This window comes from Gymnoscopelus braueri (assembly GCF_963280865.1).
Source record: "Gymnoscopelus braueri genome assembly, chromosome: 9".
Classification (NCBI taxonomy): Eukaryota; Metazoa; Chordata; class Actinopteri; order Myctophiformes; family Myctophidae; genus Gymnoscopelus; species Gymnoscopelus braueri.
The window spans coordinates 7396957-7415950 of record NC_137610.1 but is presented as its reverse complement, the minus strand read 5'-3'; the positions used below and the strand labels follow the sequence as shown (position 1 = coordinate 7415950).

Below are 18994 nucleotides of genomic sequence, written 5' to 3'. Positions count from 1 at the left end.
ACTGATGTGACAGGTTGGACTCTTGCGGTGGTGTTTTTTCTAGAATCCTCAAAGAGCAGGAGGACAGAGAGAAGGAGAAGACAGTCCAGCTGGTCGACACGCCCTCACAGAAGAAGAGATCTTGCTGTTAACACAGACCAATAGGGATGCTGACACCATATTGACATTTTGGCAGATATCCATTAACGCAGTGCGTTCTCAAAGTTGGGTTCGGGGACCCACAGGGGTCTTTGAGTGGGTTCCGATGGGGGTCCCCAGCCAAAATATGGAACAGTTTAAACACTTAAAACCTATTTTATTTTTCAGTTTTTTCGAAAATAGCCAATCGGCAAGCTCACAACGCGTGGTGGTGAGCTTTCAGATTGAGTCATTTCAAATAATGTTGACAAATCTTCTGTTATAGGGGGTCCCTGGTACAAACTCTTTTCAGATGGGGGGGGCCGTGGCCAAATACATATCGATATGGGGGTCCTTTACATGAAAGTGTTTGAGATCCACTGTCATAACGGGATATTTCCATGGTCATATCGACAGATATTCATATCTATACCCATACCGCAATACCAGTTTCTACCAGTAGAGTTTGCTATACATCAGTGGGCCAGTTGCACCACCACCATATAAAAAAAATAGCAGATCTACAAGCTCATAGCGCTGCACCGAGTGCCGCGCTATGAGCTTGTAGACCTGCTATTTTTTAATAGCCAAAGAAATCTATAATGACACAGATACTTTCCCGGCTAAATGGGTTAAATGGCTTTTTAAAAGCCATTGAAGCTATAACTAGGCTACGTTTGAACTTAGTGTGAGGTGGTGCAACTGGCCCCTGTTCTTATAGGACAGAATATCCGGGGACGTGGATTATGTTTTCGCACCTGTGCGTGTGCCTGATTCCGTAGCTGTTCGATCAACACCTCATTTCCCAATTTACACATTAATAGGAAACAAACAAACAAAACATAGAGTAGGACTAGTCTTCTGTACATCTCTCTTCATGGTAGTTCAATGCACCATTTCGTAATTAACGTACTTTACGTCAGTGTGGAGGTCATACTCATCAATCCATAATGTTAACCATTCATCTGGTCAGCGGTCAGAACTGATTAGATGTGATTTGTATCAATGTTCTCTGAGCCAGTTCAGTCAGTTGATCTGATAACACTGATGTTCTTATTACACTAGGCTATAGTAGCAAAGAAATATAATAATAATAATATAATGGAGTGATTGACTTTATGAACTTTAGATTATTCACGTTAAACAAAATATACAGTATAGCCAAGAATTTCCATATCTATTCATTAAGCATTAAATCAAATTTTCACAAGATGCAAAATATACCAGTTCCTAAAATTTAAAGTGGATCTCATGTTTTAATGTTGTCTTATGAATGATTAACTTCTACTCATAATAACTATGAAGTAATTGAAATGGCAGCTTCGCTTAAAGGAGCACTTCACCCATTTTCAACCATATCTTCATACAATTGGTGCTCGCTAATGCTCATTATAAGATGGTACCATTTCTGTCTACTCAGTATGTGTCTCATTGTTGGGATATGGACAGTTCATAAACCTTCAGGATTCCAAAGTAATAGAAACTACAGCCTTTCTCTTCCTGGAAAGGACTAAATTGAAGCCAATGTTCTTGCATTAATACAAAATATAAATCTTGTTTAAAATGTCCAAACCTGCCTACCGATGATGTCACTGGTAGCCCTACTTTGAGACACGCAGTGAGCAGACAGAAACGGTGCCATCTTACCATCCTATAATGAGCAATTGTATGAAGAGGTACAAAATGGGTGAAGTGCTCCTTTAATGGTACATTATAGAGATCATACTAGTTCTTTTGTAGTTGTCTCCAAAATCTGTGGGATTTTACCTTTTTACTGTATATACTCATCCAGTGTTATGTGTACATTTCTTACAAAAACAACCCTAAGTATATATTGTATTGTGATCTATTTAAATGTTGTGGCTAAATGGGTGTTCAATAGGTTTGTTGTTATTGTACTACAGTTGTAGTTTTAACGCAGTGGTTCTCAAAGTGGGGCCCGGGGACCCCCCCAGGGGTCCATGAAGGGGTTCCAGGGGGTCCCCAGCAAAAATGAGTTCAAATAGCATCACAATCAGTTTAACCACTTTAACCCTATTTTGAACATGTACAAGCTCACAATGTGCCAGGATGTGGGGTGTTGTGAGCTTGTAGATCGGCTATTTTTAAAAAGAAATTTTTGAATAATTTAGATTTATTCTGTTCTGGTGGTCCCTGGCACAAACTCTTTTCAGATGGGGTTCCGCCGCCAAATACATATCAATTTGGGGGTCCTCGACATGAAAATGTTTGAGAACCACTGTCTTATCAGACCATAAGAAGTTCCACTGTGTTGTATGTATGTATATAATGTTCATGTTATTTATTTTAGATCACCTCAATGTGCCTCGATTCAAACAAGTTCATGACACTGAACGCATTATGATTGTTCTGCTTGTTAAAACACTTAAGAGCTTACAGCAGTGGTTCCTGTGAGGAATATTACAAGTGGGCCCCCAAATAATTGGCAAAACACTAAAATTGTATTGATAATATAACCGTAATGTTGAAAAACTTTTAACCTTGAAAATGTTGTTTTCTTAGTGATACCATTAAAAACTTAAAATATACAACATTATTTGTATTGATTGATCAATCATTAAAATAAACCTGCTCTGAAAATGCACGCGGCCCACCCATCTGAGACGCGTTAAGTGTGTGTCTCAATGAGGGAAAGAGAAACTGTAAATAAAACACCTTTAATGGTCTGTGAATGATAATACATGTTTGGGATTGACTGTTGCTTTCTTATACTATTAAAAATAAATACAAATAAGCTACACGGCACCCCCTAGTGGATATGTTTGAACATTCGTTTTGAACATTACTCTTCATTCAGTGGTTAATGTTGGCACGACGTTACATCATTATGGGACTGTTTATTCATGATTTAGCTATGTTGGTCAACCAGTTAGTTTATGGCAATCAAGGTTTGGCAGAATGCGATCTGGGAACCCAAAAGAAATCTGAATCTGTCTTGAGAGATTAGTCAGAATGTGATATGAAAGGCGAGAACCCTCAGAAAAAATATAAAACATTAAAATATGCAGATACAATTTATGCCCGATTGCGTCTAATATGTATCCATGGCCTTATCCTGGCCTGTGTTGTCACCTCACCAAGGTAGACGTGATGCTGCTTGGTCAGTGGCCCTTTTCTGTTTTTACATCAACCACATTTAAATTTATATAAGAAACGGTGTTCACATTAGCAATATGTCATGAATATAATGTAAGAATAACAACATTAAGAGCACAATTTAACAGCGCTAGACTAGGGTTGAAATAGGTAACAGAAGGTGTAGTATATTTATCTAAATATGATTAACTTAACATCTACTGAGGGACTTCCTTTAATGTGGATCGTTGGATCATATTCATCACAAGGGCCGTGATCTAACCTTTTCATGTGACCCATGAGGAGATGCACATTGTCAAAAACCTGACCACAGTTGACCACTGGACAGGTGTGTTTGGTTAAAGTATTTCTTTTAGATAAAAGGTACGGCTGCCTATTCTTCCAGGGCCAGTCTTCACCTTATTCTTGGCCCTTCTCCATTGACCTTTTCTGCTGCTTCATTCAATATCTGTTCACTTCCTCCCTAGTAGGCTGCAGGTGTAATGCAGGTAGTCAGTGTGTCAGATTTAGGGGAAACAAGCGCCCAGGGGCCTATTACACGAAAGGAGAATTAAATAAGCCTGGATTTAAGTAAAATCCAGGTTTGACAAAGTCTGGTCCGTACAGCCTGGTTTATTCCGTTCCATGAACACCAAGCCAGGCTGAAAAGGAGCGACTTTGTCGAGCTAGACCATGTCAAGCCAGGCTGTGTCGAGCCAGGATGGTAAAGCCAGGCTTCAAATATTCCTATAAGAATCCTTGAACTTGACCAATCATGGAGCCCAAACATACATTTGCATCACTATATAGGCGAGGGTCGCTCTGCTGAATGGATACGGTGGTGATTAGCTGCCTACCAGTGTGAATGGACGAGGAGCGGGCTAATGGTCCGACGGCCACTATTCTGTTTTGATTGTTTTCACTGCTTGTTTTTCAGTCAGTCTTTTACTTAATTATCTAGGGGAGGCGAGATTTTAGTTCCTGCCTCTACGGTGGGTACGCCACTGATAGCGTCACAATCATTTTTAACCACTTAGCTTTGGCTATTCAAAAATAGCAGATCTACAAGCTCATAGCGCGGCACCGAGTGCCGCGCTATGAGCTTGTAGATCTGCTATTTTTGAAAAATCTTGAAAATGTGTGCATATCTTGTCTTAATTTTTTTTTACTCAAATCTTAGCTTCTGGGGGTCCCTGGCACAAAACCTTTTCAGATGGGGGTCCGTGGCCAAATGTATATCAATTTAGGGGTCCTTGGCATGAAAAAGGTTGAAAACCACTGTTCTAAATGGCAGTGGTTCACAAACTTTTTAGCTGAAGAGTCTTGAGGCTTGGGTCCCGGCTCCCGGGGAGACATCAAATTTCTCTTTTGGGTCTTGAGTCCCAAGACTCAAGACCCAAAAGAGAAATTTGATGTCTCCCCGGGAGCTGGGGTCTTGACTCAAGACCCAAAAGATAAATTTGATGTCTCCCCGAAATCATACGAGGAAGTAAAATGTATAATAAGCAAGAAAGGAAACACTGGATAAAAAATGGATCCAGGGAGAAAGCGTGGCAAAGTATTGCCGACAAATTAAATGCACAAGTCGTCCAAAAATATATTCAATTTATATACAAGTCCATAAATATTTAATTCAGTTAGGCTTAAACATGAGGAGTGTATAGTGAATATTGGAATTATCGCCTACTAATCTACAATGCGATAGCCTATTATATGCGCCATGCATCCAACCAATATGTCTGAGTCTGTGCTCAGGAATGTGTCAAAAACAAAAAAAATATCCATGAATTCAAGGCTTCATGGAGTGTGTAAATGATAGAAAATAAGTATTTATAGGGTGAATTATTCTTACAATTGTGTTGTTCAGGGACACACTTTGACACATTGCTGAGGCCAGGGATCGAACCTGTGTTGTACGCCTTGCTAGATAGGCTCTCTAACCATTCAGCTATGGCCACATCATTAGCAGGGATTTTAACGCAGTTCTGCTCTGTAACAGTAAAGGGGTTTCAGGGGAAACCAGCAAAATGAGGAATAATATAATAAAAGACTGTCTTGCTAATAAAGCGTCATGTCTCTCTTTTTTTTTCCGGGCTTGTAGATCTTTGATTTTTGCATAAGAATTGAATAAGTGTGGGGAAACTCATTGGTTTGTGATCAGATTTACTGCTTAAAGGGCAAGACCACTTTGGTATAGGAGGTTTGGGTTGTGTAGTTACCTTGCCATCATGATGTAACTCCAAAAGTGGACAAGAAATCAAAAATAATTTCTCCATTGACTAGAAATTGATAATTTAACGGCCCCCGGGGTCAAGGATTACGTTTTCCTTGGAATCATCCATGTCTGTGTAGCTGAAGAGATCAATCCTGGATTTGTAAGCCATGGATTGGAAGTTCAAACCTCCTAGAGAACATTTTCACTGTTCATCTAAATTCTAAAGTGTGGGATATCTATAACGTTCCCAATTGTACTGTCCATGCCAGCATGGCTCAAAAGATAAATCGTAGGCTCACAATTAAAAGGTTCCTGGTTCAAAGCTCACTCAATACTAAAAAGCAACAATTAACTCAAAGTACAAAAGTGAAATGCCTCAATAAACTGGTGATGGGGGAAAAAAAGCACAATACAAAAAGCCTTGATAAAATCAAACAAATGTGAAAAATGCTTAAAAAAAGTAACAATTCAATAATAAAAATGTAAAATAGACAAATAAATATTTAAAAAAACACTTTGCTTAATATGTAAATTTCTCAGGCGCCTCCCCCTGGAGGTGGGCTCCCTCCATGTTCCTCCCTCTCCTACAGGAGCCAAAAGAGAGCGTGAGGAGGGGAGGTGAGCTGCCTCGCCTTAAAAACACAGAAAATTAAGATTTGCCATGAGCAAGATTCAAACCCCCAACCCTCGCCACATGAAGCCTCTGCTTTTCTCTTAAGCCACCAGGCTTTTCACACCAAATAGATTTTTGAGGTTATATTTAAGGTTTAAAGGAAAGGTGACAGGTCAATAGATGAAAATCCACAGCAAACACCTCTACCCCTGACAGAATGACCGAATCTACTAGATACACCCTCTGAGGATCAGGGTTCACTATGACATAACTGAGATCTAGGTTATTGTTTAAAACCATCTGTTAGAAAAAGATTACTCCGAGTCTGCACCCAGATTTACACTTTAATTGAAAGCAAACAGAGATGCTTCGTATTAGCGTAAGTAATGTCATTAAAATTCATACCCTTGTCATGTATGTATGAATACTTTCTTAGTTTCCGATAATCAAAACTATAGCAGTTTTAATCAAACAAACTTTTCTTTGTTAATTCTAGTACATTTGCTGTTCTAACTTTAGACTGTTACAATAACATATGGCTTTAAAGTTTTCAATTAGTTACTCACAGTGCTGTATTATGACCACAGCTTCCCTTAGAAAATAAATATCACTTTACACTCATGGCGTGCAGCATATCAATCAAATCAATCATCAATAATAGGCTGAGCCTCATACTTCTGCAATCTGTTTTGAGCTATTCTACATAGTGACTCTGAGACAACAAATGATTTAAATGGAATCCAACCACTTCCATTTCATGTATTTATTGCAACAAACACCAATCAAAAATTAAATACTAAAACAAATAGCTGTGCTGTGAACAATTTAGGCTAACAAGAACAAAGTATTATGGCATTGTATATGTAACCATGGTTAAGTATGAACAGCTCAGTAAATTCGACTACACCACCTAGCCGCAAGAAACTCAGATGTTATGTTATCTCTCTGGCACCAGAGTTGCAATACCAACCCTCGACAGCCCATTTATTGAAACCGAAAAGTCCCATCTGATTGTATTAAACTAAAGGCACCAACATTAATTGCAGCTGTATGGAAAGCTTGGGTTATCTGCCAAGTTTGTTTTATTAAACTCCACCGTAGATATGTTATAGTACTTTGTCAATAGATTCCGTGCAGGCGATTTATTTTTAAAATATATTTTTGTGATCGAGTTTGGAAGCACTCAAGGAAAGTAGCTCACAACATGTCTACGCATGGTGGATTTTTATGAAACGGAAACTTGACAGACACAAAAAGGCTAACCGAAGCGTTCCGTATAGCTGCAATGCTGGTGAGTTTAACGTTGTTTAATACGATCAGATAGGACTTTTCTGTTTGGATGAATGACCTGTCAAGGGTTGGTAACTTGGTATTGCAACCCTGACGACAGATAGCATTATAGCATCCGAGTTGCTTGCGGCTACACACCACCTTGGGAGTTTCACCCAAGGAAGGAATCCATTAAAAAGTGCTAAAGGCAACCACACTGAATTACAACACAGGTTTGTATTTGTAAAGAAAGGGAGCAGAGACGTGCTTCTCAAGATGACAAAAAGAGCATTTATTTTAAACCAGACACTGTATTACAACATTACTATTCGGCCAAAGGCACAAACCAAATGGAAGTTACTGTTAGAAGTGGTTTATTAATCTGAATAAGATTAAAGAAGGTAAAAACCACAACCACTACAACACATACAGTACACTTGTACGCCAGCACAGGCCGGTAAAAGCAGCACACAGTCAGACTGTAGTGGGGGAAGAGAGAGAGAGAAGGGTTAGTAGGGCGAGGTTTCAAACAAATCACTAAAGACAAAAGGGCTAGTGAAACCATACGGCAAAACAAGCTTACACACTAGATGGGTTAGGTGCACACTACAGATCACACACACACACACACACACACACACACACACACACACTAGATGGGTTAGGTGCACACTACAGATCACACACTAGATGGGTTAGGTGCACACTACAGATCACACACTAGATGGGTTAGGTGCACACTACAGATCACACACTAGATGGGTTAGATGCACACTACAGATCACACACTAGATGGGTTAGGTGCACACTACAGATCACACACTAGATGGGTTAGGTGCACACTACAGATCACACACTAGATGGGTTAGGTGCACACTACAGATCACACACTAGATGGGTTAGGTGCACACTACAGATCACACACTAGATGGGTTAGGTGCACACTACAGATCACACACTAGATGGGCTAGGTGCACACTACAGATCACACACTAGATGGGTTAGGTGCACACTACAGATCACACACTAGATGGGTTAGGTGCACACTACAGATCACACACTAGATGGGTTAGGTGCACACTACAGATCACACACTAGATGGGTTAGGTGCACACTACAGATCACACACTAGATGGGCTAGGTGCACACTACAGATCACACACTAGATGGGTTAGGTGCACACTACAGATCACACACTAGATGGGTTAGGTGCACACTACAGATCACACACTAGATGGGCTAGGTGCACACTAACAGATCACACACTAGATGGGTTAGGTGCACACTACAGATCACACACTAGATGGGTTAGGTGCACACTAACAGATCACACACTAGATGGGTTAGGTGCACACTAACAGATCACACACTAGATGGGCTAGGTGCACACTAACAGATCACACACTAGATGGGTTAGGTGCACACTACAGATCACACACTAGATGGGTTAGGTGCACACTAACAGATCACACACTAGATGGGTTAGGTGCACACTACAGATCACACACTAGATGGGTTAGGTGCACACTAACAGATCACACACTAGATGGGTTAGGTGCACACTACAGACAGACAGTATGCAGTGGATAGAAGCAGTGGTGTGTTCTAGGTTTTTTCGAAGGGCATACGATAATCATTCCCTGCGTGTGGTCGTGGTTACGCGCAGTCAATGGATGAAATGGTTAGTAGCTTTAATATAATATAACACGGTAGAACACGCCACTGGATAGAAGAGGCCCAAGAGCCCTCCAGACTGTCCTCCCCCACAGTCGCCTCCAACCCGATCTGGTTCACACAAGAAACAACAATTAAAGACTAGTGGCAGTTGAGTTATCACAATGACACTAAATGCAACACAAAATAATAACAAGGGTCTAAATGGATCTACGCCTATAAAACAAAACAGTTAGCCCCCCACAGTGTACTATAATCATACATCCAAAAACATAATCAGAATACAGAATACCATATTACCTCCACAGTCGAGGAGTGTGATGCATTCAACAATGGCGAGAGTGGACACAGTTAGAACCACAATATGAAGGGTACAGATTTACAAAGGCAACATTTCTGAACATGCCTCAGGTTACTCGGTTTGGCTCTATGGCTGCATGGCCTTACAACCAGCCTCTTGGCATTTGGTCATCAATACTGATGCATAGAGAGGGGATGCCTGAAAAACATACAGTAGGACCTTCTATAGCCCCTTTCGGGACCCTGTTTACCTTTTTTATATTTGGGAAGGCGGTATCCAGGGTCCCTTGTCGTTCAAAAGGGACACCCCCTCTCGCCGGTACGAGAGAGTGTGTTTTGAGCGACAAGGGACCCTGGATACCGCCTTCCCAAATATAAAAAAGGTAAACAGGGTCCCGAAAGGGGCTAGACCTTCTAGTGACAGTCTAAAATAAATACAATGGCCTAAACTCAATAAGTGCTCAAGCAAAAACAACAAGCAGTTTGCTACCTTGCACAGACAAGCCAGTACCTACTGTACATGGAAAGGCCAGTTAGGCCACTATAGGAATGGAATGGGCACCAGGCTTTATAGGGGAGGGGCTAATCTGTGAATACTCACACCTGAGTAATTGAGGGCATGGACATACAGATCCCTGAATGGGGACAGAGGGTCTCGCCGTTACATATAGCATTATTTTTCCAACAGTACTGTATGGCATTTTTAAACTAAAGTGTTGCATGACTTCTTTTTTTTAATGGAACAGTATAGTTTGACTTTTTTCATGACCTATTGTGTCAATGTAGGAACTGAATTAATATCAACCTAAATACATGTGTTGTGTTGTATTCATGTAGTTGGCAGGGCTTTATTGAAGAAAAGGTGAATTTGAAAACAAACAATTAGAGAAATAATCGCATTGATGATATTGATAATAAATCATCTTTAAAAGGAAACCAAGTTAAGTATACGTAATTATTTTTCTCTCATAATAGGTGGGTAATACTATATTTTAAAATGTTCTACAGCTTTTAAGAAGCAGTTAAATAGCCTCAACTAGGTCAGTGGCTTAGCACCAGGGGCGTGCACAGCTTCCACACTTAATTAATTGATAAACAATCACTCAGAGTCTAATCAGCGGCTTGTTGATGTCACCATTCAGATTATGATGCAGAAGCCATGAATCTGACATATACAGTATAATATACAAAAAAAGTATAAAGTTGACAATTTATTTTATCTGCTCACCAATCAACCACAACTCTCCTCCTGGCCTGATCAGTCCTCACACAGTTCTCTCCTCTCACCAAATAAGTGAAAGCCTACAGAAATACTGTATGTGCCTCAAGCAGTATTATCAAGCCCTGAAGTCCCTTAAGAAGCATCAGGGGCGTAGCACCAAATTCTGGGCCCTGGGGACAAAGATTCACTGTGGGCCCCCTATGATTTTTTCCCTTTAAAAAATATGTTGTTGTTTTTTTAGGCCCCCCTTACCTGGGGCCCTAGTAACTCTGTCCCACAGACCACTTACCAAAACCCAGTCTCTAACATCAAATAGAAATACAGAAAATAAATTAGGCTAACAGCAAGCCTAACATTGAAATCAAAAACCCTCTTAAAACACTTGCCGAAATCGGTAAAGGGGATATAAAATGCCACTCATTAAGACATGTCACCATACTGACAAAATGAATTATAAAAGCATTAACATTGGTTCACAGGTTTCCTTACCCAGTATTAGGCTGTAAACCTCAAGCCTCCAAGTCTTTCACCAAACAAACACCCAAATGCAGGCTTCTGGCCAAACATGAGGCCACCAACCTGGCCACCCCTTTCATGCACTGCCCAACAAGGAACCATGTCAGTGCTCCCTTGCTTCTAAGTTCACGTTTTTCGAGTCAAGAACCCCCAATAGGATATTTGGCCGCAGATCCCCGTCTCAAAAATATTTTGTGCCAGGGACCTCCAGAAGCAAAGATTTGAGTTAAAAGCATTCACTTTAAAAATACATATATTGAATGATTTGCACACATTTTCAAGATTTTTCAAAGATGGCAGATCTACAAGCTCGTATATCTGCTTGTATATCTGCTATTTTTGAATAGCCAAAGTATAAAATATGGTTAAAGTGGTTAAAATCGATGTGACGCTATATTAACTAATTTTTTACCCCCATGGTTGGACCAAATGGAACCAAAAGCGGGTCCCATTTGTGCACTCTCACCTGTAAGAGTCCATTTGGAACCCCTGCAGGATCCCTGCAACCCACTTTGGCCCCTTTCCCACCGGGATTGAACCGGTGGGAAATCACGCATGATTTCTCATAATTGAATAAGCAGATTGTTAGGATTGTCATAAATAATTGTAATTTAACTATTAATGTGGGGGATTAAAGACACACACACACACACACACACACACACACACGCACGCACACACACACACACACACACACACGCACACACACCCCAGTGGTTCTCAAAGTGGGGTCTAGGGATCCCCAGGGGTCCTCGTGGGGGTACCTGGGGGCCCCCAGCTAAATTTGTTGATACAGCATCAATTATTTTAAAGGAATATTTCACTTTCAAACACGTTAATATGACATCAAACATGTTTGAAAGTGACATTTAAAAAATATAGGATATACAAGCTCACAGCGCGTCACTTCGAGCTTGTACATCTGCTATTTTTGAAAGATTTTGACAAATATCGATTTTTTTTTTCTATGAAAAAAGGTCTATGAAAACAAGGCCAAAAGAAGCAACTAGGCTAACTAAGTTTTACCACTTTACCTCGGCTATCTGAAAATAGCAGATCTACCACCAGCATTTACACGCAAGCAGTCCCAGTTGACAACTGAGCAGGTCACTCGCACACGACACATTGCTAATGTCCACATGTCATTCATGTGGAACGAGCAATAAGGTGTCTTAAGATGTACAAAATTCTCTCACAAACTGCCTATTAATTTGGTCCCTGAAATTGACAAAATACTTAAGATTTGTGCAGCCCTTTGTGCAGCCCTTGTAAGCTTATTTCTAGCAAATAGACACAATGTCTATCACAACAACCAGGAAGTGAATGACTCAAATGTGAATAACACAGCAGGCAATGTTTTTTACCATAATATTTAATCTTGGTTTATTTTCTTACAAGGTACACTTTATAGAAGACTTTAAAGTGCATGGATTTTCAAACCTTCGGGTGGGATGGGGTAGCATACGTATGTACAAAATCTAGCTTTTACATTCAGATCTTACAAATGATGTAGGTTGTGCTCTTTGTTTTGTAGTTAATACTGAGGAACGGGGGGAGCGGGGACAACAGAACAAGGAAAGACTTGAGTGACAGTCTGCATCAAAAGAAGAATCCAAAATGTCAATGAACACACAAAGGGATATACTAATAGATACATTTACATAACAGTTCATAACAGTTTGTGTAGTCATATACTGCTGTGTACTGCACACCTTAAGTGACAGGGGGGAGTTTGAGATAATTGTAACAGTGGTGGAAAATAACTAAGTACATTTACTTAAGTACAATTTTGAGGTATTTGTACTTGAGTATTTCCAATTTCCAATACTTTTACTTCTACTCCACTATATCTTGGATCCAAATATGGTACATGTACTCCACTACATTTATTTGAAAACTTTAGTTACTTTGTAGATTTTTATTATTATTACAAAACATACATTAACCACTATTTGCATTTCGGCCATTTGAAAATAGCCGATCTACGAGCTTGTAGATCTGCTATTTTCAAAAGATTTGTCTACATTTGAAATGGGAAATTCTGCACAATGAGTACTTTACTTTTGGTACTTTAAGTACATTTTGATACAAATACCTTAAGTACTTGAGTACCTTAAGTACTTGAGTACTTTTACTCAAGTAAATTCTGAATTCCAGACGTTTACTTTTAACAGAGTATTTCCACATTGCGGTATTGATACTTTTACTTAAGTAAAGAATGTGAGTACTTCTTCCACCACTGTACAGTAATGAAACCTACATAACCGTTTGACTTTTAACATGAACTGACTGAGAGTATAAAGGAACAAACTGAGGCATAGAGCTTTATTTGTGCTAGCTATTCTTTCACGGTCATGCTCGTTATATTCTATAAATTACTTTAAATAATACAAATTAATTAATTACAGCATTAAAAAAAAACATATTTACATTTCTCACACCACCTTGTTATGTCTCCATCTGATTGTTCTGCTTGGTGGTGGGGGGGGGGGGAATCTCTCCCTAGAAATCTACAGAGACAATTCTGCAACATGAATAACACGAATAATTCTAGTCTATTCTGTCTGTTACTGTTTTTCCTGTAACTGCCTTATTGCTGAAATGTGTGTAATTAGTTTGTTGTGTATGTTAATACACAGGATTGCCACGTGCCATTTTATTACAAGTTTGAATCCACTCTGCAGAATTCCATTTCATTATAACGCTAACGACATGGTTTGTGTGTTAAAATAGTTTGTCTATCACTTCCACTAGCCTAACTTAGTTATTTTTCTTAACTTAAAAGATGAGTTTGATTCAGCATTATGATCTGAGACTACTGGACACGTTTATGTCTTTGCGATTATTATTATTCCCCCACATCTAGAATCACACTCCACCGTGACAGAAACATACCTTATATTACACTGTCTCCTTTCATCCATCATATCAAAACAAGGTCGCAAAAACGATTCTTTCTGTACATTTAAAAGAAATAAGGCTCTTTTAAAAGGACAAAATAAAAACTAACACTTTCCACTGTACATGTACACAGAGTTATATTCCAAATGTATGCTCTGACGGCGTCGCGTGCTGAAAAAAGCCGACCTACAATCACGTCACACATGAGCTTGTAGATATCGTTGCTGTCCGGCAGAAACCAGCTAACTCCATTTTGACGCTTTTGCATTTTTTTTCCATAAATCAGAGCCATTGAACACCCTTTACGTCTGTGTGTTGGTAACACACCAATGAAAAGCATTAAAAAGCGCTTCTGACAAAACCAGCTAACTCCATTGGATCCTCAGATTTTCTGCTAAACCAGCGAAGTCCACCGGAGTTAGCTGGTTTAGTTGACTCCAGGCTCCACCCCCTTTTGACCTCCAATCAGCTGTTCTTATCAATGACGAACAAAACCTCCTAACTCCACTTTTTTTTCATTTCCTGAAAAATGAACATTTTGGAGTTAGCTGGTTTCTGCCGGACAGCAGAGATATGCCGTTTCCGACGTGCGCCGCTGTTGTGCACCGAATACGAATCAGGCTTTATGGTATAGCACAGGCAGACAGACCGTTGTTTTGACGCCCTTCACATACTGTAGGTGGCTGAATCTGCAGTTAAGGGCTGTGTCCACCAATGCGTTCCCCCCCCCCCCCTCCCCGAGAGCAGTGCAGTATGTTTTGAGTTGTTTTCAACGGGAGCGGCACGTATTTATGCTATGCTGCAAAAGCCAGCAGGAAACGAGGCGTCGAGCGTCTATTCTGATCTGCATGCGTTTTATCTGGTCGCTCAGAGTTGAATTAGTTTCAACTCTAGGCTTTTGGCCTGAGAGCGCCTTGCATTTTCAGTTGGGAGGAAAAAAACGCTTTGTTGGACACACAGCCTTAGTCCGCTGGCTCAATAATGACGAGGACCCAGCTCAACTTCCATCCATGCATGTTGGGTTGGGAGTGGTGTATGATAGTCCCTCTTTGGGGGGGGGAAGCATAACCGGCCCTGAGGGGTCACCCAGAACCCATTGATTTCAGCACAGTCCTATTGGTGGGCTCAACGGTTTAACACTAAACACGTGATTAGTACAAATCCAGGAAGATACGAGGAGGCCAAGGCAGCTTATCCAGCACTGATTCTGCACTCTGTCCCTGAACATGATGAGCTCCATCACCACCAGCACAGCATCAGGGGAGTCAATGTTTGTTCAACCTGTTCTCACTCTCAAGTCCTACTACGATGACAAGTTGGGGCAACATCTGACCGCGTGTCACCTGCTTGACGTGACGGGTAATTTTTTTAAACGCTCTCGGAGCGTGCCGTTCTCACTTCCCAACTTGTAATAGTTTTGAGTCCGCTAAAAACAAGGCAAGCACCCTGTCAGAAGCGGACTTGAGCCATGTGAGGCAGCGCAGAGCGAGCCGCTAGGTGACAGAGTGAGTGGCCACTCGCTCGCTTAACGGCTCGCTTTGGGCTGCCTCGCGGGGGCTCAAGTCCGCTTCTGCCGCCTCAACGCTGTTCGAGTTGCATACCGATAAGATCATCCGTCCTCATCAGCATGCGACGCGACGTGACAGGTCCCGTCGCGTCAACGTTTGAAGCAGGGGAGTCCCGTCGCGTCAGACGGTTGCCGCAATCGGTCAAATCCTGCCCCAACTCGTCACCCGTTTCACACACCGGGTTTGAGAACGCGTTGCCATAACCAGCAGGACAGCATAGGGAGTGTGATGGGCTGTTTGTGTAGTAGTAGTAAATCATCTGCGCACAGCAGTCTCTCGGCACGCGAGCCCGTCCGTCCTATGTGCCGTCCGTGGGGGCCTCCTGTGCCGCGTCGATGCTGTCGTCCATGGAGGGGTTGCCGCCGTCGGGGTGCGGCGGGGGGCATTCCGGCATTTCGCCCGTCACCGCCACCCGGATCACCTTCAGCCAGCGCTGCTTGAGCTCCTCGCTTTCGGCGGCGAAGTTGTGACTGGAGTTGGACTGGGCCAGGCGGAACGGGAAGGTGGCCTGGGGGTCGGTGGGCCGCAGGGCGTCGTCCACCTGGTAGCCCAGGAGAGGGATGGTGCACTGGGCCTTCACATCCTGCAGACACAAAGAGTAAGTAAGTAAACGTTATTTATGAAGGTGCTGTAGAATAAACCACAATATCGTTGTTGTCCGGTAGAAACCTCCTATATCCATATTGTAACTTTTTGTGTTTTTTTTCCTTAATTAATGCCCCACTTGATCATACTACAGTGTCACACAAAAGTATGAAAAGTAGCAGATATACAAGCTTGAAAGTTTGAGCTTGCATATCTGCTACTTTTGCAGTTTTTGAATTTGAATCCTGAAAAGTTTGGACATATTCCACCCGACAGAGAAGTTAAAACAGGACAACAAAAGAGTGAAACATTAACCAGCACTAGATAAAACAAGTGAAGCTTCATAAAACACAGTGCTTATGAAACTAATGAGTTCTTAAGAGATTCTTAACAGTCAACTGACTTGTGACACGTTGATTTATATTTGAGGGTAGAGTGTTCCAAAGAGTGGCAGAAGCCACTGCAAAAGCCTGGTCACCCTTGGTTTTGAGTCTGGTCTTAGGTACGACTAGAAGGCCGATAAGAGACCTTCTAGTTTGATTTAATTTCACTGGGAGATACATTCCAGAGCCACATGTCAAAACGACTGAACCGCCGTGGTAGAGTCCAAGGTGTGGGCAGTTTACCTGTGGAGCTCCGTAGACGTACAGCACCAGGCACTCGTTCTTGGGGATGACACACCAGACCTTCTGCCATTGCTTGGTCTTCTCACAGTACTGCCGGAGGAAGCTGAACATGATGCTGCTCCCCGTGAACTGGGCCGCCTCGATCTGCACAGCAAGGAGAAGCACGTGAGTGTGTGTGTGTGTGTGTATTACTATACTTGTGAGAACAAAATGTCCCCACAAGTATAGTAGAATAATGAGAAATAGACGTTGTGAGGACCATTGTTGTTTTATGTTTGAAAAAAGAGGTTTAGAGATTTTTTCATTCACAATTAGAAAAAGATTCAGGTTGTGGTTAGGCTTAGGATGAGACATTTAGAGGTTAGGTTTAGGGGTTAACGTTGGAATTAGAGTTAAACATAATTTCTTAGTTGTGTGCCAGTGTCCTGCACCGAAAAATAGCCGATCTATAAGCTCACAGCGCGACGCGTTGTGAGCTTGTAGATCTGCAATTTTTCGGCTTTAGGCTTACGGTTAAAATGTCCCAAAATTGTAAAAATGGCATTCATTAAATTGCTGTCCTAAAATGTTGATGTCCTCACAAGTATATTAATACAATCGTGTGTGTGTGTGTGTGTGTGTGTGTGTGTGTGTGTGTGTGTGTGTGTGTGTGTGTGTGTGTGTGTGTGTGTGTGTGTGTGTGTGTGTGTGTGTGTGTGTGTGTGGCCATAGATAGAGCTTCTCACCTCTAGAATTCCCTTCTTTTTCCCCTCGGCTCTCTCCTCTCCTTTCAGGATGGAGTAGCAGTCTTTACAGACCTTGTTTTGCTTGTTGCCGTCGTACTCCAGCGCCACCTTATTGTCGGAGCATTTCCAGCACACCACCTGATCAAAAGGAACAAACATTAGAGAATAAAATACCACAGCTATGTTCAGTTTTGTCACTAAGCAGCGCCTCTCCCCAAACTGAGGTATCAAACGTTCATCTCCCACTACTAACAAGTTGAAGGGTAAATGTTAAGTCTGATAATGACGTTCAGTGTATGTTCAAATCATGTATACTTTACATAACTTAAGACCATTTTCCAAATTCTTTCCCCCATATTTTGGCAGAAGAAATATCCAATTTAACATAGTGATGGATAAGAGCATTGTCTGTCGGGTGGAAACCTCATAATTATGTCCAAAACTGTAACTTTTGAAGATTCTAATTCAAAAACGGCATAAGCAGATCGACAATCTGCTACGGATCTGCTAAATTTGATATTTTTGTGTGACGCTGTAGTAAGATCAAGTAGGGCGTTAATTTACGAAAAAACACCAAAAGTATAAGAGGTTTTCTGCCCGACAGCAACGATCTGCTAAAACATGGCTGAACTGTAACAGTGTAAGACAGAGGTGACTCACATGACCGCAGGCTCGACAGTGGTGTCTCCGTCTGGTCAGAGCATTGAAGGACTCCTTGCACTTCATACACATCGTCACCTCGTTGTCCCTGATCCACCGAGGCGCACGCTTACCCAGCTCCGCCTTCTGTTGGGACAAACACACACAACACACAGCTTGTAGATCTGCTGTTTTTGAAAAAAAAAATCACGTGTGGGGGTTCCTGGCAAAGTACATATCAATTTGGGGGTCCTTGACATGAAAATGTTTGAGAACCACTGATCTATAATAATAACGGATAAGAGGAAAACGGGTGAATGAGAGTGAACGAGAATTACAACACAGACTGTAAGTTAAAAGTAGATTTCAATCATGAAATATCTAGATGATAGAATATTGTAGTATGTTTACTGGAATATAGATTCGATTTTTTAGTATAGAATATAGTAGACAGATTTTACAATATAGATTTTAGGATAATACAATATATACATTATAGATTGTAGATCATATATATATATAAGCTGTGATTTTTAACGGACACGTACTGATACTTCTCCATCATCCACCTCCTTGGGTGCAGATGCAGTCTTGAATGTCTCATTTTTCTGCTGAAAGATCTCAATGGTCTCCTGGAAAGCCTTAAAGACACACACACACGCATCATCAGAACCCACTACATCACCACATACAACACATACTGTAATATATCGTTGTTGTCGGGCAGAAACCTCTTACTGTATCTCCATATTCTTTTTGTGTTTTTCCGTAAATTAATGCCCTCATTGATCATACTACAGCGTCTCACAAAAGCAAAAAGTAGCAGATCTACAAACTTGAAATGCGGTGCGAAGTGACACGTTTTGAGCTTGTAGATGTGCTACTTTTGCAAAAAAAAAATTATCCTGAAAAATAACAGTTTTCCACC

General features: G+C 41.1%; 2 protein-coding genes across 6 annotated transcripts in view; one reads left to right on the top strand and one right to left on the bottom strand.

The window, feature by feature from the left end:
* Nucleotides 1-605, top strand: part of LOC308091235 (EF-hand calcium-binding domain-containing protein 4B-like) — a 34026-nt gene extending 33421 nt beyond the window's left edge. The window contains 1 exon segment of the mRNA XM_080436687.1: nt 44-605. Coding sequence (XP_080292813.1) covers nt 44-131 — 88 coding nt within the window. The 3' untranslated portion in view covers nt 132-605.
* Nucleotides 606-13595: 12990 nt separating this feature from the next.
* The window catches only part of LOC308091233 (FYVE, RhoGEF and PH domain-containing protein 4-like), a 134103-nt gene continuing 128704 nt past the window's right edge, over nt 13596-18994 (bottom strand). For all 5 annotated transcript variants that reach the window (XM_080436680.1, XM_080436681.1, XM_080436682.1 and 2 more), the window contains 5 exons: nt 18615-18707; nt 18088-18213; nt 17428-17565; nt 16703-16846; nt 13596-16074 (listed from right to left, as the gene is read on the bottom strand). In XM_080436680.1, coding sequence (XP_080292806.1) covers nt 15790-16074; nt 16703-16846; nt 17428-17565; nt 18088-18213; nt 18615-18707 — 786 coding nt within the window. In that variant the 3' untranslated portion in view covers nt 13596-15789. The remainder of the gene's footprint in view (nt 16075-16702; nt 16847-17427; nt 17566-18087; nt 18214-18614; nt 18708-18994) is intronic.